This window comes from Callithrix jacchus, chromosome 11 (assembly GCF_049354715.1).
Source record: "Callithrix jacchus isolate 240 chromosome 11, calJac240_pri, whole genome shotgun sequence".
NCBI lineage: Eukaryota > Metazoa > Chordata > Mammalia > Primates > Cebidae > Callithrix > Callithrix jacchus.
Genome location: NC_133512.1, coordinates 73,277,674 through 73,303,673, shown reverse-complemented (window position 1 = coordinate 73,303,673; position 26,000 = coordinate 73,277,674). Strand labels below are relative to the sequence as shown.

The following is a 26,000-nucleotide window of genomic DNA, read 5'->3' as shown; positions in this document are numbered from 1 at the left end:
TTATAAATAAAGCCCTAACTCACTGGGACAGAGCACCTGGGGAAAAGAAGGGGGTTTATGAGTTCTGCTGCAGCAGACTTAAACATACCTGCCTAGCAGCCCTGAATGAACAACGGACCTCACAGCTCAGCATTTGAGCTCCTATAAAGAACAGACTATCTCCTCAAGCAGCTCCCTGACCCCCGTATATCCAAAGAGTCACCTCACAAAAAACTGATCAGACTGACATTTGGCGGGCATCATTCTGGGACAAAGATAGCAGAAGAATAATCTGGTAGCAACCCTTACTGTTCTGCAGCAGCTTCAGGTGATCCCCAGGCAAGCAGGGCCTGGAGGGGACCTCAGCAGTCCTACAGAAGAGGGGCCAGACTGTTAGAAGGAAAACTAAGAAACAGAAATAACTTCATCATCAACAATCTGGATGTCCTCAGAGACCCAATCTGAAAATCAGCAACTACACAGATGTCAGGAAGATAAATCCATAAAGATGGGAAGAAACCAGCATAAAAAGAAGGAAAACACCTGAAACCAGAACATCTTTTCAGGGATCACAACTCCTCACCAGCAAGGGAACAAAGCTGGGTGGAATGAGTGTGATGAAATGACAAAATCAGACTTCAGAAGGTGCATAATGAGAAACTTCCGTGATCTAAAAGAATATGTTCTAACTCAATGGAAAGAAACTAAGAACTTTGAAAAAAGATTTGACGAAATAACAAGAATGGACACCTTAGAGAGGAATATGAGTGAATTGATGGAGCTGAAAAACACAACATGAGAACTTCACAAAGCATGCACAAGTTTCAACAGCCGAGTTGACCAAGCAGAAGAAAGAATATCAGAGGTCAAAGATCAACTCAATGAAATAAAATGAGAAGGCAAGATTAGAGAAAAAAACGCAAAAAGGAATGAACAAAGTCTCCAAGAAATGTGAAACTATGTGAAGAGACCTAATCTACATTTGATAGGTGTACCTGAATGTGATGAAGAGAATGAATTTAAGCTGGAAAAAACACTTCAGGATATTAACCAGGAAAATCTCCCCAACCTAGCAAGGCAGGCCAATATTCAAGTCCAGGAAATACAGAGAACACCACAAAGATATTCCTCAAGAAGAGCAACCCCAAAGTACATAATTGTCAGATTCACCAGGGTTGAAATGAAGGAGAAGATGCTAAGGACAGCCAGAGACAAAGGTCGGGTTACCCACAAAGGGAAGCCCATCAGACTCACAACATATCTCTCAGCAGAAACTCTACAAGTCAGAAGAGAGTGGGGGCCAATATTCAACATCCTTAAAGAAAACTTTCAACCCAGAATTTCATATTCAGCCAAACTAAGCTTCATAAGTGCAGGAAAAATAAAATCCTTTGTGAACAGGAAGTACTCAGAGACTTTGTCACCACCAGGCCTGCTTTACAAGAGCTCCTGAAAGAGGCACTACACATAGAAAGGAACAACAAGTACCAGCCACTCCAAAAACATACCAAATGGTAAAGAGAATCAACACAATGAAGAATCTGCATTAACTAATGGGCAAAACAGCCAGCTAGCATAAAAATGGCAGTATCAAATTTACACATAACAATATTAACCCTAAATATAAATGGGCTAAATGCACCAATCAAGACACAGACTGGCAAATTGGATAAAAAGCCAAAACCCATTGGTGTGCTGTATTTAGGAAACCCATTTCACATGCAAGGATACACAGAGGCTCAAAATAAAGGGATGGAGGAAGATTTACTAAGCAAATGGAGAGCAAAAAAAAAAGCAGGAGTTGCAATTCTCTTCTCTGATAAAATAGACTTTAAAGCAACAAAGATCAAAAGAGACAAAGAAGGACATTACATAATGGTAAAAGGATTGATAAAACAAGAAGAGCTAATGATCCTAAATATATACACACCCAATACAGGAGCACCCAGATACATAAGGCAAGTTCTTACTGACTTACAAAGAGAATTAGACTCCCACACAATAATAGTGGGAGACTTTAACACTCCACTGTCAATATTAGACAGATCAACCAGACAGAAAATTAACAAGGATATCCAGGACTTGAACTCAGATTTGGGACAAGCAAACCTGATAGACATTTACAGAACTCTCCACCCCAAATCCACAGATTATATATTCTCAGCTCCACACCACACCTACTCTAAAATTGACCACATAATTGGAAGTAAATCACTCCTCAGCAAATGTAAAAGGACGGAATTCATAACAAACAGTCTCTCAGACCACAGTGCAATCAAGTTAGAACTCAGAATTCAGAAACTAACTCAGAACTGCACAGCTTCATGGAAACTGAACAACTGGCTCTTGAATGTTGACTGGATAAACAATGAAATGAAGGCAGAAATAAAGAAGTTCTTTAAAACCAACGAGAACCAAGACACAACATGCTAGAATCTCTGGGACACATTTAAAGCAGTCTCTAGAGGAAAATGTACAGCAATAAGAGTCCACATGAGAAGAGTGGAGAGATCCAAAATTGATACCCATAGTCAAAATTGAAAGAGCTAGAGGAGCAAGATAAAAACACACACACACACACAAAACCTAGCAGAAGACAAGAAATAACTAAGATCAGAGCAGAACTGAAGAAGACAGAGACACAAAAAACCCTTCAGATAATCAAAACCAGGAGCTGGTTTTTCAAAAAGATCAACAAAATAGACAGACCATTGGCCAGATCAATAAAAAAGAAAAGAGAGAATACCCAAATAGATGCAATAAAAAATGATAAAGGCGAAATCACTACAGATCCTACAGAAATTCAAACCATCATCAGAGAATATTACAAACAACTCTATGCACATAAACGAGTAAACCTGGAAGAAATTGATAAATTCCTGGACACTTGCATCCTCCCAAGCATAAACCAGGAAGAAGTCGAAACCAGAAATAGACCAATAGGAAGATCTGAAGTTGAGGCAGCAATTAAGAGCCTACCACACAAAAAAAGCCCAGGCCCAGATGGGTTCACAGCCGAATTCTACCAGACACACAAAGAGGAGCTGTTACCATTCCTTCTGAAACTATTCCAAATAATTTAAAAAGAGGGAATCCTTCCCAAATCATTTTATGAGACCAACATCATCCTGATACCAAAACCTGGCAGAGACTCAACAAGAAAAGAAAACTTCAGGCCAATATCCATGATGAACATAGATGCAAAAATCTTCAATAAAATACTGGCAAGCTGATGGCAACATCACATCAAAAAGCTTATTTACCATGATTAAGTAGGATTCATCCCGGGGATGCAAGGCTGGTTCAAGATATGTAAGTCTATAAATGTAATTCACCACACAAACAGAAGCAAAAACAAAAACCACTGATTATCTTAATAGATGCAGAGAAGGCCTTTGACAAAATTCAACAGCCGTTTATGCTAAAAACCCTCAATAAACTCGTATCTCAAAATAATAAAAGCTATTTATGACAAACCAACAGCCAATATCATACTGAATGGGCAAAAACTGGAAGCATTCCCTTTGAAATCTGGCACTAGACAAGGATGCCCTCTCTCACCACTCCTATTCAGTATAGTACCGGAAGTTCTAGCCAGAGCAATCAGGCAAGAAAAAGAAATAAAGGGTATTCAAATAGGAAAGGAGGAAGCCAAATTGTCTCTATTTGCAGATGACTTGATAGTATATCTAGAAGACCCCATCATCTCAGCCCAAAATCTCCTGAAAATGATAAGCAACTTCAGTAAAGTCTCAGGATACAAAATCAATGTGCAAAAATTACAAGCGTTTTTATACACCGATAACAGACTGAAAGAGAGCCAAATCAAGAACGAACTGCCATTCACAATTGCTACAAAGAGAATAAAATACCTAGGAATACAACTAACAAGGAACGTAAAGGACCTCTTCAAGGAGAACTACAAACCACTGCTCAATGAAATAAGAGAGGACACAAACAGATGGAGAAACATTCCATGTTCATGGTTAGGAAGAATTAATATCGTGAAAATGGCCATACTGCCCAAAGTAATTTACAGACCCAACGCTATCCCCATCAAGCTACCAATGACCTTCTTCACAGAACTGGAAAAAACCACCATGAACTTCATATGGAACCAAAAGAGAGCCCACGTAGCCAAGTCAATTGTAAGTAAAAAGAACACAGCAGGAGGCATCACACTACCAGACATCAAACTATACTACAAGGCTACAGTAATCAAAACAGCGTGGTACTGGTACAAAAACAGAGATATAGACCAATGGGACAGAACAGAGGCCTCGGAGGCAACACAACATATCTACAACCATCTGATCTTTGACAAACCTGGCAAAAACAATCTGTGGGGAAAGGATACCCTGTTTAATAAATGGTGTTGGGAAAATTGGCTAGCTATTTGCAGAAAGCAGAACCTGGACCCCTACCTGACACCTTACACTAAAATTAACTCCAGATGGATTAAAGACTTAAACATAAGACCTAACATCATAAAAACCCTAGAAGAAAATCTAGGCAAAACCATTCAGGACATAGGAGTAGGCAAGGACTTCATGACCAAAACACCAAAAGCATTGGCAACAAAAGCCAAAATAGACAAATGGGACCTAATGAAACTCCACAGCTTCTGCACAGCAAAAGAAAGAGTCATTAGGGATAATCAGCAACCAACAGAATTGGAAAAAAATTTTGCAGTTTACCCATCTGACCAAAGGCTGATATCCAGAATTTACAAAGAACTAAAACAGATTTACAAGAAAAAAACAAGCCCATTCAAAAGTGGGCAAAGGATATGAACAGACACTTAACAAAAGAAGACATACATGAGGCCAACAATCATATGAAAAAATGCTCATCATCACTGGTCATTAGAGAAATGCAAATCAAAATACACTGAGATACCATCTCATGCCAGTTAGAAAGGTAATCATTAAAAAATCTGGAGACAACAGATGCTAGAGAGGATGTGGAGAAATAGAAACACTTTACACTGCTGGTGGGAGTGTAAATTAGTTCAATCATTGTGGAAGACTGTGTGGCGATTCCTCGAGGACCTGGAAATAGAAATTCCATTTGACCCAGCAATCCCATTATTGGAATATCCAAAGGATTATAAATCGTTCTACTATGAGGACACATGCACACAAGTGTTCATTGCAGCACTGTTTACAATAGTAAAGACCTGTAATCAACCCAAATGCCCATCGATGATAGACTGGACAGGGAAAATGTGGCACATATACACCATGGAATATTATGCAGCAATCAAAAATGATGAGTTCGTGTCCTTTGTAGGGACATGGATGAACCTGGAGAACATCATTCTTAGCAAACTGACACAAGAACAGAAAATGAAATACTGCATGTTCTGACTCATAGGCAGGTGTTGAACAATGAGAACACATGGACACAGGGAGGGGAGCACTACACACTGGGCTTTGTTGGGGAAAATAGGGAAGGGACAGCGTGGGGTGGGGAGTTGGAGAGAGATAGCACTGGGAGAAATGCCAGATAGAGGTGAAGGGAAGGAAGGCAGCAAATCACACTGCCACGTGTGTACCTATGCAACTATCTTGCATGTTCTTCACATGTTCTCCAAAACCTAAAATGCAATAAAAAATAAATCAATAAAAAAGAAATAGCTGAAAAAAGATAAAAATAATAATAAAAATTCACATCAGTCTTGACCCTGAGAGATGTTAAGAATGCCTATTGACTTACTTTTGGATCTCCTGTGTTAATTTTTGTTTTGATGTGTTCAGGAGCTTTATTTCTAAATACATCCCTAGGGATTAAATTGAATGTAAAAATCAACCAATAAAATCCCTAACTAGCATCTAAAAATTATACCAGAGAACAACTTGGGTCCTTTCTGTGAATCAGATTTCATCTCATTTCATTCCAGAATTCTCTTGCCTTCAGTGTAATCCTACTGTCTCTGATGAGGTCACACCAGGCTTTTTTCATCGTTAAATCTTGGCTCTTTCACGTACTATGTCTTTAAAATTTCACTCTGAGGCTCATGAACAATAATAAATAAATATATTACATCTCTCTGGTAATATTTGAAATGTAATAGTTGGCTATCATGCCTCAGAGTGACCAACGTAGGGATTTGCATGGAGAAGTAATATCTCTAAGTCCCCACCTCTGACCCAAACCACTGGGCAGAGTGGTTAGAACCTCATGGTTCAGTCCAGGCGTGGTGTCTCATGCCTGTAATCTCAGCACTTTGGGAGGCTGAGTTGAGCACATCACCTGAGGTCAGGAGTTCGAGGCCAGCCTGGCCAACAAAGACTAGCTTGGCCAACATGGCAAAACCCCATCTCTACTAAAAGTACAAAAATTAGCTGGGCGTGCTAACAGGCAACTGTAATCCCAGCTACTCGGGGGGCTGAGGCAGGAAAATTTCTTGAACCTAGGAGGCGAAGGCTACGGTGAGCCAAGATTGAACCACTGCACTCCAGCCTGGATGACAAGAGTGAGATTCTGTCTCAAATAATCATAATAATAAATAAATAAAAATAGGACCTCACAATCCAGAGTTATTTACTGAAGCATTAGCTCTGGCAGTTCTTCTGGTTCCCACTCTCTTGGTTTCCTATATATAAATACAGATCTATTTAGATCTTAGATAAAAAACTTTCTCCTGCCAACTGACCTCATGAGTGCTCCCCTACCTTCCTGGGTACTTGCTCCGCTTTCGGGTTTGGTTCTGGAAGTTCTGGTGCCAGGCAGCCACAGACAAGGGTGACTTTTAGAATGCTCTGCAGCCCTGCATAGCAAAAAGGGCTTAGGCAGATCTGAATCCTGGCGTTGCCACTTGCCAGCTGTGTGACTTTATCCAAGTTACCCAAACTCTCCACCTTGGATTCCTTATCTATAAAATGCAGACAGTATTACCTACCTCAGAGGGATTTTGTGAGAATCAGAAGTAGAATATGTGAAGCTCTTAGCACAGTGACTGGCCTCTAGCATGTGCTTAAAAGTGCATGGCTAAGCGTGGTGTTTATGCCTGTAATCCCAGCACTTTGGGAGGCTGAGGCAGGAGGAGCATATGAAGTAAGGAATTCAAGACCAGCCTGATTAACATGGTGAAACCTTGTCTCTACTAAAAATACAAAAATTAGCCAGGCATGGTGGCAAGCCCCTGTAATACCAGCTATTTGGGAGGTTGAGGCAGGAGAATTGATTGAACCTGGGAGATGAAGGTTGCAGTGAGTTGAGATTGGACCACCGCACTCCAGCCTGGGCAACAGAGTGACACTCCATCTCAAAAAAAAAAGTGCCTAAAACTATTTTTTATATACCGTCTTCCATGCTTTGGGAGTTTGCACAAGTATCATATAAGGTGGTTATTTGCTAAACTTTGTAGGAATACCTTGATACAAGAAATGAAAATGTATTAACTCAGCATGAAAGGAAAATGTATATTAAAAGGAAAAAATAGTATCTTACTGAGGGAATGCATATATTTCTTTTCACTTAATTTTTTTTCTCTACGTAGAATATGACTATTTAAATGCAAACTGTTGGGATCAGGGTCTAAAATCCTCCATGGATTTCCTCTTTTGCTGGTGATCTAGTGGTGAGCTCATTTTAACCTGTAAATCCAAATCACGGGGCTTCTTTTGGGCACCACCTCCTCCCTCAGTGGCCTCATATTATTTCCTAGTTTTTGTTCTGGCTTCATCCCGAATACTGCCCCCGATCCTAATTTTATTCTTTGTTTTGTGTTCCTTGACATACTAGCTTAGCAGGAAGTGCCCTTTCTCATGGACAGGTGGATTCCCAGTATGAACCCTACTTAAAAAAAAAAAAAACACAAAAAACAAAAACAAACGAAAATGCTCTTTTCACATTCACAGGTGACTGTACCTCTTCAGGGCTCATGCTTCACACCATCTACAGCTGTTAACCACTGTCCTAGCTTCCAACCAGCTTCCAATAGAATTCTCATATTCTCTACCTATTGTTTGTGACAATTCTCTCAGATCTAGCTTGACAGTATTTTGCAAGGTTAGTGAAGAGTGGTTGAGCACTTGGATGTACCAGGACCTTATTTTGGAATGTACAGAAATCAGAAATGGAAATTTATTTAAATTTTAAGATGATTTACTGAAAAAAAGTAGAGGGGTGGGGAATGACCATCTACTTTTTGTATAAAATCATTTTGATCATCTTTAGGTATGCACAGCTATCAAAAGGCATGTAAAAATGAAACAAGTTTTTTTTTTTATTTTCAGAAAGCAGTAAAAACATTTATACAGGACATTATGAAAGTCTAATGCCATCATTAGGACCCAACTGCTGCAGGTTACTGGTGTGGAATTACATATCACCAGATGCTGTTCCAAAAATACACAGGCAAGCAGGATGTCAGTATTCTCTTGATTACTATAAGAGTCACAATAATACTTATCATCATTAAAGAAAGCTGGATAACCCTGCATAAATAGGCAACACAGTTAATAAAAAATGTAAACATATGTTTTCTAACGCCAGTATGGAAAATACAAAACTAATTACAATCAGAAAAATTTCTATCTTATCCCAATATAATAATTCTTACACTTTGCTTCTTTGCGGTGTGATCCCTATGTATTTTTTCCCATTCTTCATCTTCTGTGTCCTTGTCAAATGACTCAGGATATGCTGGTAACTTGTCTTTGGGGCATTCTTCATAGTAGCTTCTAATGTATTTTCCCACAGACCACCCTTTGTATTCTTCAGGCGTTTTGCATTCCAGGCCATTAAAATGGACATTGTAGTGGTGCTTTAACCAGTAGTAGAGGTAGTGAATGTTGTAGTCACATCTCCAAGGGTTATCTCTGAGCCACAAGAGTTTCAAAAAATACAAGTCTTCTAACACGCCATAGTCAAAGTTTTGCAGACTGTTGTTTGATAAATCTAATTCTTCTAAATGTGTGAGCCCTAAAAAAGCAGCTGGAAACAGAAAATATTTATTGAGCTTGAGTAATTGAGTTAATACACTGCATGGTATATCCTAAGGACCAATACAAATTTTAAAAAGAGACTTAATTTTCCCCTTTGAAAAGAAAGAGATGTATCTTCCCTTCTTTTTTCCAGAGTTCTTACCTTAGAAAACTTTTAACTGTCAGTACCTTCTCCTATCTTTGAAATGTCTTTAAATCCTATTGAAGACTAGAAAGGCTTTTTGTCAGCTTTATGATGCAAGAATGTCTTTTTCAAGGACCTGGGAGCTGTCTCTTTGAAATATAAACATCAAGGAAGATGGTACCTCCGTCTCCCAGCTCCTGTGGCAGGGTGGGTCCTAACTTTGGTGAGGTCTTGCTTCTCTTTGCAAAACTACCTCCTGTCATGGAGACAGAAATTTATTTTTCTCTGAATAAGGCCAGTAAGCTAACACAGATAGTCACCCCATTTAACAGGTAAAGTTAGGATGAATTATGTGTGACAAAATGTGGTGTCAAATCTTCTTCCTTAAGGACTCATTATTGCTTGTCCTGAAAACATGTATGTAATCGGTGGTATCTGCTTAGCTACACAGGGCCAGATTCCTGTAATGGGTGGTATCTGCTTGGTTACATAGGGTTGAGAGTCTTTGCAGTCTCTCAGTGATACGCATGTGATGCGCATCACATTCTGGTTTAATGCTTAGTCAATAATGAACGTGTTTTCTTTCTTTACTACCTTTGTGGAGATATTTTCTGGGTTGAAAGAAGGTTGTGTTTTTAATTATATTTCTCCACTGTAAACATATCTAATTGCAAAATTGTAAAATATACTGTTACTCAAAGCTTTGCCCTTGATTACTTTGACTAGAATACAGTATTTTATTTGAAAAATCAGTTTTAAGTTAGCTTTTTAAGATGTATTTTGGGTTCATTTTTTTTTTTTTTGTACTTACTGGGAAAAAGAAGATACTCAAAAAAGAAACATGAGTTAAGAAAATATTTCACATGTAAGACATAAGTGCAGAAAAAAAATGAAAAATGTGCCTGGAGGTGATTTGATAGTTCCCTGGGATATCAGTAAACATGAAAATACCTGGAAAACAACCTTATCCCAGTGTTGGGGGAAGGGTTCTATTCCTGTAGAGTCCAAAAATAAACAACTTTTTCCAACATTTTGAAAACATCTGGTTGTATTTTGGCAAACTATGGTAGCTATCGGCTTTGAATCCATATGTATTTAATTTTGCTGGAGGTTGGATAATTAAAACCAATATAAAATATAACTGAAAATAAAACAACAAAAAGCTTTTTTCCCCTTCTAAGAGCAAAGAAATCTACACCCAGGTTATCTCTATTCCAGTTGATACAGACTAGCCAGATACTCCAGAAATAGACGGTTTTAAATATTTTGTTTCTGTTTCAAACATTATTTGATTATTGTTTTAAAATACCCTTGTAGAACATATTTTGAATTAGGAAAATATGTGGTCATACTAATATTATTAACTATTTTCATCTTATGTTCTCTCAGTAAAAACACATAATTCCCCATTAAAAAAATAACTTTCTATTTTGGTACCAAGCAATGTCTTGGGGGTAGGGGACAAAAGGTCAGCCCTTGTGTTCTGAAGATACTGGATTTTTTCTGTTTGCTAAAATTCTGTGAGTCAGTCATCTCACAGATTTACTTTTCTCAAGACATTAGACCATGAGATTAAAAGCATATGTAAACATTCCTAGATTTTATTTTGAAAGTTCTGTATATTGTTACTTAAACCATATATATTCAGGCACTTGGGAATACTAGTTTTCCTCTGTTTCTTAAAGGAGATAAAAACTCCCTAGTAGAGTATCTTCTTTCTCTTTTCCACAGCAACGTCTGGTATTTTATATGATTATTATTCATGTCTTTTAAAGTCTGGCGACTCCCACTGCATTTGTATACTTACCAGCAAAAATCATTAAAGTAAGTCTACTTGCAGGGTTTCATCTCAGAGACCCTGAAATATAGGTGAACTTGCATTTTAAAATTTCTTTAGGTTATTTTGCCTTAAGTGCTGAGATACTCTTTTGTTCCCAAAGAACTTTTTTGTTCTAAGAAAGTGCTTGGCATTTGCTGGGTGCTCAGTAAATATTTATTAATGTAGAAAATTCTTTCCTGAGAGTGAATTCAACAAAGGGGAAAAAGAAGTACCACTGCTGTTAGTAGAGACCATTTTGTGTCAGCAGGGAACACACATTTGGTGAACAAGATTAAAAGGCCTTCAGGGGATCCTAAGGACAGAAAAGGAATCCCTGCAATTATGGGAATTCCATAACTGATGAAAAGTATCAGTTATGGGAAACGTGAAAACTATCAGGAGAAGCAAGGCAAGTCAATTTTGCGCTGTTATCTGTCTCTCTGCATTGCCTTCTCATTTTTCTCAAGTTTTCTTTACATACTAATTTTGTTGTAATTGTCGCACTGTTACTCATTACTTTAATACATTTGACTTAGGACATATAATAAGTATAATCTTTTTTTGAGACAGCTCTAAAACTTGTTTGCATTGATGGTTGGTAAACTATGGTTTTGCTTGTGGATGACAGCAGAAGGAAATTAGACTCTTGACCAAGGACCTTTGTAATGGCTTACTTGTCCTGTCAATCTTTGGTTTGTAACTATCCAATGAGTTCACCTTGCCCACTCCCTAGATGGAGTTGATTTATCAAGAGGGAATTGCAATGAAGAAAGTGTAATTCATGCCGAGCTGGCTGTTCAGGAGACTGGAGTTTTATTATCACTCAAATCAGTCTCTCCAAGCTTTCGGGGATCAGAGTTTTGTTTTTTGTTTTTTCTTTAGATGAAGTCTTGCTCTTTTCCCACAGGCTGGAGTGCAATGGTGCGATCTGGGCTCGCTGCAACCTCCATCTCCTGGGTTAAAGTGACTCTCCTGCCTCAGCCTCCTAAGTAACTGGGGTTACAGGTGCCTGCCACCACAACTGGTTAATTTTTGTATTTTTAGTAGAGATGGGGTTTTACCATGTTGGCCAGGCTGGTCTTGAACTCCTGACCTCAGGTGATCTGCCCGCCATGGCCTTTCAAAGTGCTGGGATTATAGGCGTGAGCCACCATGCCTGGCCAAGATCAGAGTTTTTAAAGATAATTTGCTGGGTAGGGCCTTGGGAAGTGGGAAGTGTTGATTGTTCAGGCAGGAGATGGAATCATAAAGGGTCAAAGTGAGTTTTTCTTGCAAGAAAGGGTCTCCACTTCCAGATTCTTTTTTGTTTTGTTTTGTTTTTTGAGATGGAGTCTTACTCTGTAGCCCAGGCTGGAGTGCAGAGGCTCAGCTCACTGCAACCTCCACCTCCCAGGTCCCAGTTCAAACAATTCTCCTACTTCAGCCTCCCAAGTAGCTGGGATTACAGGCACAAGCCACCATGCCCAGCGAATTTTTGTATTTTTTAGTAGAGACGGGGTTTCACCATTTGGCCAGTCTGGTCTTGAACTCCTGACCTCATGATCCCCCTGCCTCGGCCTCCCAAAGTGCTGGGATTACAGGCTTGAGCCACCATGCCCGGCCTCCACTTTCAGATTCTTTACCCTGTGGCCTGGCTTTGTGGAGACTGGCTAGCAGTGACTGACTTGCACACTAATATAATGCTCACTTCATTTGGGAGAAGGGTGTCTGTAGTATTCTTATTTACTGAGAATGAAAATTGCTTTTGACTTCACAATTCAAACATACTCCCAAGTTTGCATCATCTGTAACAGGGTAAGGTTTACATGTAGCATACTGCTTTCCCTTGGGAAGTTTTAAAAATTATGATTTTCTAATTTTTAAAAATATGTTAATTCTAAAATATCCCTTTGTGGCTCCAGAATGTTCATTTTAATTTTTCACTTTTATTGTGTTAAAATTCTAATATTCTATTAATGGTAGTAGATTATCATGAAGAAAAGCAGGGGAAACAGTAGTACTCAAAATGTTTGTAACACATTATTAATAATTTTAATAATCATTTCCATGGAACTTTTCAAATTGAAGTAGCATAGTGAAGGCACATGTATTATATATGTTATAAATCTGGTCAGTATTGCAGTAATTTTCAGTTCTTTCCAAATCTAATGTGTTTACTTAATTTACCAAGCTCATTTTCGCCAGCAGCTTTGCTTAGCAAATGGAGAAGAGATTTGAAGGATGTAAAAGAGAATTGGTCTTTATCTAGGACTAGATATAGTATGTCTGGCTCTGGTTTGAGCACATTTTATCCTAATTGATGAGCTAAGTGCTTAGCAGTGTGTTTCTAATTTATTCTAAACAAGATGGGGCTTAATGAATAGCAAAGAAAATTCCAACTTTGAATTTCCCTTTAAAAATCACTACATTTTAGCATACTGTTGATCATTTGCCATATATTACTTTTAAAATCTATTCTATAACACAGTATTTGGACTAACTGAATAAATATTGGTTAGTAATATGTGATATTACATACTTCATAAAGCAGCATTTTGGCAAGTCTTTTTTTGAGTGCCAAACAACTCCTAGTATAAGTGTCATGTTTAATTCAACCTTGGACATTTTTTATTATTTAGTTCAGTTATTTTTACACTTAATTTATTTACTGTATATATAGTGTTGCCATAGAAAAAAAAATCACAGAACATTTGCCCACCCACTGAAGGGGCTATTCAGGGAAACTTACCAGGATCGATGAATTGAATGCCATTGCTGCTGAGGTTTAATTTCTTCAGCTCATGGACATCTTCAAATTCCTTGGGTCGAAGTTGGTTGATTTTATTGTATGACAAGTCAAGTTTAACAATATCTGGAGGGATGTTGTTTGGCACTTTTTTCAACTCTAGAAAATTTAATAATATTTAGGTTATTATGCTCTTTATGCCTCCATTTTCTTGGTCACCATTGTGTCTGTGTGATTGAAGAATCAGCTCTTAAAGAGAAGGGGGTGAGAGATATCTAAAGCCAAAGAAAGTTGGTTTGAAACAAGCCTTAGCATATGCTACATTTTATCAAAGCCTAGCAAATCCTCCAGTGACTTCCCATCTCACTGTGATGAAAGCCAGAGTCCTCACTAAGGCCCTGTAAAGCCTTTAAGACCTGTAGGTCATCCTTGTCACCAGAGTCAGCACCTTTTAGGTTCTAGAAAGCAGCCTGTTTATCAGGACTTGCTTAATGAACCCACATCTGCTGGGCTGGACATGAGGGTGGATGACAGAGCAACCACTCTAGGGCAAGCTAAAGTGGGTTAACCACAAATAAATGGGTAGAAAAAAATGTTTATGAGAACACCCTGACACTCGGCCTAGGCAATGTGGCAAATCTGCGGGTGCTGGAAAAAGAATATAAACTGCAGAATCCATTTTGGGATTGTCAGCAACAGCCCTGGGTAAAAATAGCATCCACAAGTAATACCAGGAAATGCAAAGCAAAGGCTTTCCTAGTGTGGCTTAGAATAACACAGGAAAATCTCATTTGCTGTGTTGATGAGTAGGAGAATTCTTTAATTCTTTTACCTTAGAACTTGAATGAGAATTGCAAATATTGATGCAAAGTATGTTTGCTTTTGATAAAGAGTATATAAACACACATTTCCCCAGACCAGAAGGCAAATTTGATCAATGCCCCTTTTTCTAATCCAGATACCACTTGGTATGCATATTTTATATATACTGCTGCCCCAAATTCTTGGTAAATGCCTCAACAAATACCATATTATTACCCCTCACAAGACTTTTTCCTCCTCCAATCAAACCTTGTTGATTTTGAGAAGGAAATTAGAAAATGTCTCCAGGTAATTTCCCCATTTAGCAGGCTATCTTTGTTTTCAGCAACCTCAGAACTACCTTGAAAGCTTGGTAGTAGTAAGAAAAGCTACATAAATGTCCCTGTTTATTGCAAATACTGAATTCTTAACTATTGTTCAAGCTGCAGTAAAATTGTTCCCTTAACTTTGGAGGCAGCTAAGGGTAATTTACCTGCATAATTTTCCCTTGTCTGATGTTAGAAGTAAAATAACTCCTTAAAAATGGTAAACTATTCTGGTCAATGTGAAGCTGAAAGCAGTTTAAAAACTCTGACTTTCATGTATTCTTGCCAATCCTTTGACCTCAATATTTCATAAATATGCCTTTCAACTAGTCTTACATTTCTTCCCTTTGAAAAACTAGGATTTGTTGGCAAAAAATCTGTTTCTTAGTGAATAAAGCTATTATTTCTTTTTCTTGCCATTAGATATTTAAGGCAAAAATACATAGTGATCATTGATGTCTTTGTGGTTGAACTGGCACAAGTTAGGTCCCCTACACACACTGTCTGACTCATTGCAGGTCAGCTGGGCCAAGCTCAACTCCGAGTTGGGGAATCTGTATGCAAGTTCTCTATGTGTGATCATGTACATGTGGTATACTTGTACAGAGCCTCAGGTTGTCCCACTTTAATTCTAACCATTATTTTTAACTTCAATGCATTTTTACCCTCAAAGCTTGCTTAAATTACTGCTTTGAAAGATTAAAGAAGAGCAGTCCATTTATCATCATCAATCTTAAAGAAGAGCAGTCCAGTTATCATCATCAATCTAAAGCACATGGCTCTGTGACAGGCACTACCAAAGGGAATTTAATAAACAAGTCTTTTCCCTTTGAATTTATGGGAATCAGCAATATAACAAAAAATGAAAAATAAAGGATGAAATGAATCACTAGATTTAAACCACAGTGAAAGCCATTTGTATTGATAATATTAAAATACAAAGCTACCCTTCACCTTTTTGTTTTTTTTGCAACAGAGTCTTGCTGTTGCCCAGGCTGGAGTAGTGTCACGATCTAGGCTCATTGTAATCTCTGCGTCCTGGGTTGAAGCAATTCTCATGCCTCAGCCTCCCGAGTAGCTGGGATTACAGGCGCATGCCACCATGCCAATTTTTTTAGTAGAAATGGAGTTTCACCATTTTTTGTTTTATGAGACAGAGTCTTGCTCTGTCTAGGCTGGAGTGCAATCTCCAGTGGTGCAATATCTGCTCACTGCAACCTCCACCTCCTGGGTTCAAGTGATTCTCCTGCCTCAGCCTCCTGAGTAGCTGGGATTACAGGCATGCGCCACCATACCTGGCTAATTTATTTTTATTTTTTTAGTAGGGACAGGGTTTCACCCATGACCAGCATGTTGGTCAGGTTGGTCTCGAACTGCTGACTTTGTGATCTGCCTGCCTCGGCCTCCCAAAATTCCGGGATTATAGGCATAAGCCACTGCGCCTGGCCGGTTTCACCATGTTGGCTGGGCTGGTTTCAAACTTTTGACCTCAAGTGATCTGCCTGCCTCAGCCTCCCAAAGTGCTGGGATTACAGGCATGAGCCACCACGCCTGGCCTACCCTTTGCTTATAATCTAAAATAATAGGCTCTGAATTACATAGTCATTAACGCTTGGAGGAACTTATGTTGTCCTTTGATGACCCAGTATTATATATGCTAAGTGTATATGTCATGAAACCTTATTTATATTGTGTTTCAGTAAATGACATGTATTTTTAAAGCAAGGGTATGAATTTATGGAGCATTTCTGGAAGGTCGTGTTAGACAACAGTAAGTTGAAGAAAGAAAGCAATAAAATGTACTTTTATTTTTATAAGCTGAAGTGTTTTAAGAGAAAAAGAAAAAAATATTATGGGAAAAAAAGGAAAAAACACAAAAGCAGAAATAGGCTTATTGGGGGAAGGAATAGCCCAAGAACATAAAAGCAGTGAAAAAGAGACATTTCCTAACATGTCATCTCTTCTTAGAGCACAGTGTAGTCTCGTTGTAGAAGTTTTAAATCTTGTATAGATGGTGTTTTTCTCAGATAATTAATAAACTCAATTCTATCTACTTTTCTCATTTATACCTGATGTAGTAAGTGCAAATTCACTGTAGCTTGAGGTTAGAACCTCAGCAATATCAAGTATTCTAATTAAAATCTAGGATAGTAGCTTTGTATTAGTATTAAAAATATACAATTCCAGTTTTCAATCTAAGCACCACAAAGGAAATTCTAATAAACAAGCTCTTCAGCATGAAGCACCAAGGACTCATGATAACAGTATCTGGGAAATTCTACCCAATCTGGCTACAGAAAAACTACATTTACTGACTCTTTGAAATTCTCTAATGTGTGCATTGTTGAGGCAGCTGATTGTTTGAATATGCTAAGATTAATTTTGGAAGATAGCAGTGTGAAATAGAGAGCTCATAGGCTGTGGCTCAGGTAGACCCCCAGATTCAATTTTAGCTTTGGTACTTACCTGTGAGACCCATAGTCAAGTGACTGAAACTCTTTGAGCTTCCTTTTCCTAATCTGTAAATGGGAATATTACTAGCTTCCTGGAAGTTGTGGACAGCATGTGTGGGTACCTGGAGCCAAGAATGGCACATCCCAGGTTATGAAGCTGTATGTAACTGCTCTCCTATGGCAGTGAATTATATACAGTTCACAAGGTGTCTTGGTAAGCAAACCTCCCTGTGCCACATGGCTGCTGTGGGATCTAACCAGGTGCCATCTTTACAGTTGGGGGTGGGGGTGCGGGATGGTGGGACAGGACTTGAGCATGACTTTGCTGGTAAATGGGCAAATTTACTTCTGGTTCAGGTTGCCTGACAATGTTAATAATTCCTGCCTAATATTCTCTTGAGAGGAACCAGGGCTTCCTCTCTAAACTATCCATTTCTCTTGCCCTCAAAGAAATAAAACATAGCAAAATTTCCCAATTTAAGTGGAAGAAATGATACCATGCTTTATATGAACCTCATTTAATGACATCTGGCTTTAATTTAATATTACAAATAAATACATTAAACCATGTATGAAACATACAGACATTGTTACGTGGTTTTTTATTGTAGGATAGATTAGCAGTTCCCTGACTACACTTTGAGAACATCGATCTTCACTGGCACATCAAGAGCATTATTAAAATCTTCCATCTGTTTTCTTAGCTCATGACTTTATCTTGCATTTGCACATCCTGTGTAATACTAGCACAAGAATTGCATGGGTTGCAAAACCCAGTAATGATTTGCAGGGAGTAGGTAATATTCTAGAAAGATTTCTTTAGTCTCATCATTCTCAGATTAAATATTTTAAATATAGTTCTTGACATTTTTATTGTTTTATTCTGGGTAATTTGGAAATAATTAAGATATAGGATGTTAAGAAGCATTTACTACTTGGTAGGCTGAGTCAGGAGAATCGCTTGAACCCAGGAGGTAAGGGTTATAGTGAGCCAAGATCATGCCACTGCACTCCAACTTGGGCAACACAGTGAGAGTCCATCTCAAAAAAAAAAAAAAGGAGCATTAATTAAAACCCTGGGACTAAATGATAAGAAATATGGAAGCGCCATTACTTTCACTCTGTCTCAGAGTGCTCTCACAGTCCTGTTCTGCAGATGTTTTCTCTTTGAGGTTATCATCTCACAGATGCACACCATGTTTGACTATAATCGGTGTAAGTCGGGTTATATAGATGGCATTTGCACTTATTTTCACACCCCTTGGTTTACCTACTTAAATTAAATTGGATTTAAGGTGAAAGGAATTCCTTACAGTGACAGCTTGCAATGTGCAAATGAGTAGAACCCTAAGGGCTGCCCTCCTGAGGATACCTCTTTCCCTCCTGTCATTGTCCTTGGATTACCAACTGCTTGAGTCTGGACCCCAGAAAAGCTTTGGGTAAATTCCATCGTCACTAGGGAAAGATTTCTGGTGGAAGTGACATCAAGAATTCCAAGGCATGGTCGGGTATAGGGAGGATTATAAGATTGAAAGACCATTTTAAGTTATTCATGAAAATGAAAAAGCAAAAAAAGTACAAACCTTTCCTTTTGCAGTCTAGTGTTTGTATGGGAAATACATAATTGTGACAAAAAGTTGAGTCCACCTCAGGCTTGATGACTGGGGGTCTCCCTGACACTTGGGGTTTTGGGTCCAATTGTTCCTTTTCTTCTTCATTACACAACTGTTCAGATTTTATCTGTCGCAGTTTTTTAGTTTTTTGTTCTTGTGGGGTTTCACACTTGGCATAATTTCCCAAATTTCGGTTCCTGGGAATCTGCAACATTGAAATAAGCGTTTCTATCTCACAAGTACAGTGCCAGGGGTTGTCATAAAGACGCAGGTAGCTCAGGAGAGGTGTGTAAATGAACACTTCCTCTGTCAAGACTTTGATCTGGTTGTGCTGAAGTAAGAGGGTGGTGAGTTTGTTTAAACCAAAGAACGCCTCACTCTCAATTTTAGAGATCTCATTCTGCTGCAGATCCAGGCTTTTCAGCTTTTTAAACTTGGAAAACATGTTGTTCTTCAATATGCGGATCTTGTTTCTTGCTAGCAGCATGTGCAGCAAATCCTGAGGCCAATCAGGCAGCACATAAACTAATTTTCTTTCTTGACAATCTAAGTATTTTTCATGGAGATATGTGTACACGTCACATGGGAGGCCTGGTGCATAGCGTTTGACCGGGTTGGAGCCTCTCCGGCCTCCACCCGCTGGGCCATGATTCACTCGGCTTCTCACAGTGCCTGGCCTTGTTTTGCGCAGCTCAGCAGCTTTGCAAAAGCAGAGCAAGATTACAATGGTAACCACGCGCATCCTGACATCCAGCTGGCCCCAATTACTTCGTGTGACAGATGGAACAATGAAAATATTCCTTTGAAATCCAAGTTTGGGTAATCTTAACTAATGCAGTTCTGGAACAATGAGACCCAGCTGGGGTACGTGGAGTCCCTAGGTTGGAAGAGAAAAAAATGTGTATTAAAAGTTAAGGCGCATTGCAAGCACTGTGTTATTGACAGATACAAACAGACTTTTTAAGGCAAAGTCCGTCTAGTTCCACAGAACAGTGATGTAGAAAGCTTCTGCCCCTCTTAGTTGCCTGGGTTAGAGGCTGAATGTGTCCTGAGTTTGAATCAAGGCTCTCTTACCTGCTTAACTGTATCAACCTAGGCGAGTTATGTTATTTAACCTCATCTTCAGCATCTGTAAAACAGGGCTGAGGATACCTCCTACTATTGTTGGGAGGATAAAATAGGCTCATGTGCATAAGATGCTTCACAGTGGCCAGCCCCAGGGAAGTAGTCACAAATGTTAGGACTCAGCATGATAAAAACTGAAACCAGTAGTTCATCATCACATCGGATTTAAGAAATTAAAAGAATTCTCCACACAGCCTTGAGATGTACACACAAGGGTAGAAATTGAATGGTTGTCTTTCTGAGCTTATTTTTTTTCTGTCCTCTACTGTCTCCCAATCACCAACCATGTTGGATGTGGGCTCCAGAGATGCTTGAAGTCAATGGCACTGTCCTTGGCATCCTTGCACGTCTTGGCTCAAATGTTACATTTTCAGTGAAAACTTCCTGTTCAGCCCGACTTTAAATCACATTCCCTCCCAGCTGTTGGGTGCTCCCAATTCCTTTTCTTGTTTCATTTCTTCTCCGTAGCGCTTAATCACCATCTGTCAAAGTAGATATGGTATTTAACTTCTTTTGTTTACTGTTAGTCTCTCCCGACTAGAAACTAAACTCCTTAAGGGAAAGTATTTTTGTCTGTTTTGTTAGCTACTATATTTCCTTGATAAATATTTGTTGAACTGATGAATTACTCTCAAATTACTATTCTGGCTGGGTGCAATGGCTCATGCCTGTAATCCCAGCACTTTGGGAGGCAGTGGCGGGCAGATTGCTTGAGCCCAGGAGACCAGTCTGAGCAGCATGGGGAAACCCTGTCTCTACAAAAAATACAGACATTATCCGAGTGTGGTGGTATGCACCTGTAGTGTCAGTTACTTGGGAATGGGAGTGGGGGTTGCTGAAGTGGAAGGATCACCTGAGCCTGGGAGGTTGAGGCTGCAGTGAGCCGACATGGTGCCAACTGCACTCTGGCCTGGGTGACAGAGTGAGATCCTGTCTCAAAAAAACAAAACAAACAGAATATTGTATACTGTAAGGACATTTATTTCATAACTTGTATTGTTTGGGAAATCTATTTTCTCCTTAATAAATATTATTGAGGACTTCCAGGTTGCACACATTTTTACCAATTGTTTTCATTTTTTTTAATTCTGAAAGTATTTCTGGTTTGCATATATCATTTAGGATGCAGTCCACTCTTGGCAAAGGAAGAAATGTTTGAAATGGATTTATAAATACTAACATGTCTGTTGTTATTAGTGTGGGGCTATGTGGTTATGAGCAGCAAATGTGTTTTCTATTAGTTGTGGCAATTTGAATGCAGAATCACCCCTTTGCCTGGAGTTTTCCTGCTTCATGGGATCTCCACCTAGAATGCCTTCCCTTTTCTTTGCTTCAAGCATTTCTCCCAGTCACTGGTTTGTGTGGCCTCCCTAGCTACTTCTTTCCTGTTTCAGATTTGGAGTTTTATTTACTGTCCACTGAGATTCAGGGCACTAAATGTGAAACACTTTTCCATCTAGCTATTTGGATACATGTCTCATTTTCCCTGAGAGTTCATAGCTGTGCTGTGGCCTCTGGTCCCAGAGCTAATCAGGTGCTTAGCCTCTCTGGCCCTTCATTTGTCTATTTGTAATTCATTATAAATCATATATAAGTCTAACCTAAAAAATTATGTCAACTATTCTCTTTATTATTATGCATGCTGAATTATTTATTATATACATGTTGAAATATATGGGGGGAAGTTTACTGGTAAGTAAGTCTGCAACTTACTTTGAAATGCATACAAAAATGATTGAAGGGTGTATAGAGAGATGAATGAGTAGGTAGATATGTGGTAAAGCAAATACAGTAAAATATAAATTAGAATCCAGACAGTGGCTATATATTTATTATACAGTTCTTTCCACTTTTGTGTATGTTTGAAAATTTTCATATTAAAATGTTAAAAGAAAACAAAAAAGCATGCACAAAAAATCAGGTTGGTTTTCTTCAAGTGCTTCCAAGCTAAAAGCACTAAGTATATAGTGTTTTTCCCAAAATAATATTTTTCTTTTTTCACCTTGCTCCTATAATCCTCAAACAATAATAAACATGTGTATATATTTTCATTCTGAAGCCCAAAAAGGTCATTTTTCTGGGAAAAGAAACCATATACTCAGAACATATTACTTGCCAAGGTTTTTGTTTGTTTTCTAATGAATACATTGCATTCAATGTAGGGTAGAAAAACTTTGTTTAAACATTTGTAATATGTAGTTTAGTAATGTGTAACTTATTTGATTTAGGCCACTGTAGGAACTTGCAAGAGTTGAATGTCTCTGACTGCCCAACATTCACAGTGAGTATAAGCAACCATTTTTACTGCTGTTTATATAGATTGACTTGCCATATTGGAGTGCCAATACGCAGAGTAGATGGTCGTGTGATTATTTGGGATTCGGTGTGGAAAAGAGCAAACCATGTTAAACATTGACAAGAAATTTTACTCCATCTGTACAATGCTAATATTAATCATGTAGATGTATGCTCAGTGTTGGAGTCTGTGACAAGTAGAAATTTTTCAATGTCTATCCACAATGAACTGTATTTATATTTAATGGTATGTATGTATGAGACAGAAAAAATTGGGCCCCATTAGACATGATAGGCTCATTTTACCTTCATGGCTATCAATAGCTATACCCAAGAAGATGGAAATGAACATGTACCTCTAGTTGCTTTCTTCCTAGTTCCTGTCTCCAGTCTTTCCCTCTGTCCCCAACCTGTCTTCCATTCTGTGAGCACTTTATACTCTTTGTAAAAGGCATATATGACTACTTCACTTTCATCTCCCATTAACCACACACACTCCCGTCATCTACACAATTGGATAAAGACAAAGCTCTTTAATATTACTCTACCTTGAAAGCCCTCTGTGGTTTTGCCTCTGCCTCCCTTTCCAGCCTCACTTGCTTCAGTTTCCATGTACATACTAATTTTGAGTGACTGCAGCTGCTGAGTGTCCTTTGCTGCATGCTCCAAGTTGCTCTTTGTAGTTGTGCATTTGCTCTTTGCTTAGAATGCCCTTTACCTTTGTCCATAAGTGGTGCTTTCCTCTTTGTCAGGTTTTAAGGCTTATTATCACCTCTTCTACCAGGATATCACTGGCTCCCAGGGCTGGGTTCACCACTGCTTCTCTAGGTTCCTATGATAAATATCCTTAATCATAGGGTTTCTGCTTCCTCCAATAGCCTAAGAGACCCAAAGGGCAGGAGATGTATCTTATTCTTTGTGGTAGTCATAGCACCCAGCACAAACTTTGGCATATTATGTTCAATAATATTTAGTGAATGCAACTATCTGGAGATACCAAGTAGGCATTGGACAACATTGGCTAGAATTGAGATTCCATCTTGGGTAGACATCTATCTATGTATAAGTCATAATTAACCTCACAAGAGTGAATAAGATAAACTTAAGAGAGAGGATATGAGAGGAGAAGACTTAAAGGTGAGCCTTAGGGAATGCTGACTTTTAGGAGCAGACAGAGGATATTCAGAAGGATTAGTAAGAGAAGTAGGTTGACAATGAAGAGGTATCATAAAATGATAGTGAGTAAAGAGTTTCAGAACGAACCAAAGTGAACAGGTAAGAAAAGGACTAAAAAATGCATTGTAGGTTTGAGAATCAGAAGAGACTCCCATGTTTTGCTACAACAGTTTCAGTGGGATATTGGAGCAGAAATCTATTTGTAGTGAATTGTGATGTGGACAAGAGGTGAGAAGGTGAGGCATGAGGCATGAACTGATCTTTCCAGGAAAAATGGCTTAGAGAGTGGTAGAAGGAAAACAGGGGCAGGAAAATGGAAACAGGTTTATAGAGGATGATGGAGCTGAAGCAACTCACAGAGCAAGTCTGTGGAAATGGGAAAGAAAAAACTAGAAAGATGAGGCTGTAAAAGTGAGGCTGAGAAGTAGCAGGGAGGAGCCAATTCATACAGTCTTTTCACTGGCAAGGACAGCTTCCCCTTCATGGTGGAGTTGGTGCCTCATGATTGGCATTCCACAGCCAGGCCTTCCTCCTATTTCCTTCTGTCTCCTGAACTCAGGAGAGGGAGAAATTAATTGGTCTCAGTACTTCAACAAGATACTTCAAACTGTCTATTACACTTAATGTTTACCTATATATCTCTCATTTTAGAACTGAGCACTTTGAAAATTCTCCTTTAGTAATTTTTCCCCATGAAATCCATCCCCCTATTTCCACAGTAAAATGTCTTTTCAAAAGATGGAAGGCATTATACTTAAATAGAATGTGTACAGAAAAATATTAAGACCCTCAGAACACCTCTACTCCTTACCTCAACACACAAATTCAGCGTTTAAATTAATTGTTTAATCCCTGTCCAACAGAACATGAAGAAACACCCTAGACAGTAAACTAAGCATCTTCTCAGTGGCTTGTACTTTGACATAAATAAGCTGTTTCTTTATGTTCAAATGTGCCCTTAAGGGTCATCCACAAGAAAGGGAGGCATAGACAGACATGTCAAAGATGATATCAGAGAAAAAAATGTTCTACTTTCTTTGGTTGCACTCTTTCTCCACTAGCAAAGTGATCATGGGTTCCTTCATGAAGTGGGATTTTAAACGTTGACTACCACATTCTCCAGATGTCTGCCTGTGTTTATAATGAGGTTGTTTGTCAAATGGATTTATTCTTTCCGTGGATGTTTTAGCACCTACTATGTTAAATATTGTTCTGCTAGGTGTCGGAGGAAATTAAAAAATCAACCATTTTTCAGTTCTTGCCCTCAGGGAGCTTTAGTTCTGTACTTGAGTAAAAGGTCATATTATTTGAGTTTGGCCCTCTAATAGGGAAGTCAAAACAATACCATCTGCATTGAATTTGTGAACACCAAAGTCTTGTCCAGTTTTGGAGTCTAATAATATACAGGGCTGATAATTTTATCCATCTACATTTTACTATTGTTTTTCCCCTTGAGACGTAGACTGGGACACAGGCTTACATTTAAAGAGTTGGGTAACATTCATTCAAAGAGCTTTGATTTCTAAGCTTGTCTTATGAACTGTATTACATTCAGAAGGATTTGAGTATGTTGTGGACAAATTCATAAGCCATTCTGCAATGTAAGCACTCAGTTTTTGCATTTATATATTCAAACATTTGGGGATTAAGTCTTGAATTCTTTTAAGTACAGAGAATGGGAGTATTCTAAATTTGTTTGGATGTTCAAGCTTCTCTAGACAGGAAAATGCAGAGAATGAATTGCCTCATCATCTCAAGCACAAAGTCAGATTTCTTACTCCACCTTCCTCTTCCTGGTCGCCACATTTTCATCTTCTTTGTGGTTGTCTCTCTGAGGGTGTTTAAGCCAACTCTCTCTCCTCTCCTTGCCAATCTTATTTGCATTTTGCCAAGGTTTTTCAACAAGTGTATGATCACTTTGACACTTGATTGGCGTGCAGAACGTTTTCAAAGACAAATCTTTGTATTAGAGTGCAGTGCCACTCATGATTATTCTTCCCATTCTTTTTGGAAAAATTGTACTGTACACATTTTATCTATCCACACCTATTCAAATCCTACATTTTGGTAATGGGGCATCTAGAAAAATTGCTGACAGCTTGAATACAGTTAAGAGTAGTGTTTCTCAAAAGCTCTGCACTGGCCTCTCATGCAGTATGGGTGCATGGAACCTTCCCTATAGCAGAATCACAGAGGTTTGCAGCTTAAAATAGAATCTTGTGTTCTTTTTAAGGTATGATTTGCTGCCCCTATAAATCAACCAATTTCTATCTGAGTATGACAGATGCTCTGACCTGCAGGATTTTATTATTTTAAAAATCCATGACTACTGGAAATAGTAATGAATAGAATGTTAAACATCAATGATCCTGCTGAGTTTAAGCCTTTACTATTCTTAGTGGTGTGAGGAGTGGCCATATTTGTGATGCAGAATTCTCAGAACTACGTTATCTAGCTTTCTCATGATTTACCTCTTCCAGATAGATAGATACCTGCAATGGTCTATTCTTTTCAGGACTGATGTAATGTCGAATACTGGCTGCATCACTAATAGTTAAACTGGCTCCCCTGTTGATGTTTCTGGGGAGATTCATCAATCCTTAAATAAAA

At 38.6% G+C, this 26,000-nt stretch overlaps 2 protein-coding genes across 35 annotated transcripts in view; one reads left to right on the top strand and one right to left on the bottom strand.

Moving 5' to 3' along the window:
- Positions 1–26,000, top strand: part of FBXL13 (F-box and leucine rich repeat protein 13) — a 309,560-nt gene that overhangs the window by 137,056 nt on the left and 146,504 nt on the right. For 24 of the 32 annotated variants that reach the window (XM_054237838.2, XM_054237844.2, XM_054237835.2 and 21 more), the window contains 2 exons: positions 8,223–8,354; positions 22,148–22,200. In XM_054237838.2, the coding sequence (XP_054093813.1) occupies positions 8,223–8,354; positions 22,148–22,200 (185 nt within the window). The remainder of the gene's footprint in view (positions 1–8,222; positions 8,355–22,147; positions 22,201–26,000) is intronic. The other 8 variants (XM_078343056.1, XM_017975415.4, XM_054237841.2 and 5 more) reach the window with 1 other exon arrangement.
- The window catches only part of LRRC17 (leucine rich repeat containing 17), a 29,954-nt gene continuing 12,144 nt past the window's right edge, over positions 8,191–26,000 (bottom strand). Inside the window, exons 2-5 of one of the 3 annotated variants that reach the window (XM_078343073.1) lie at positions 19,869–20,401; positions 18,765–19,671; positions 13,605–13,760; positions 8,191–8,922 (exon numbers count right to left, since the gene is read on the bottom strand). In XM_078343073.1, the coding sequence (XP_078199199.1) occupies positions 8,525–8,922; positions 13,605–13,760; positions 18,765–19,536 (1,326 nt within the window). In that variant the 5' untranslated portion in view covers positions 19,537–19,671; positions 19,869–20,401 and the 3' untranslated portion in view covers positions 8,191–8,524. The remainder of the gene's footprint in view (positions 8,923–13,604; positions 13,761–18,764; positions 19,672–19,868; positions 20,402–26,000) is intronic. The other 2 variants (XM_009002596.5, XM_002751674.6) reach the window with 2 other exon arrangements.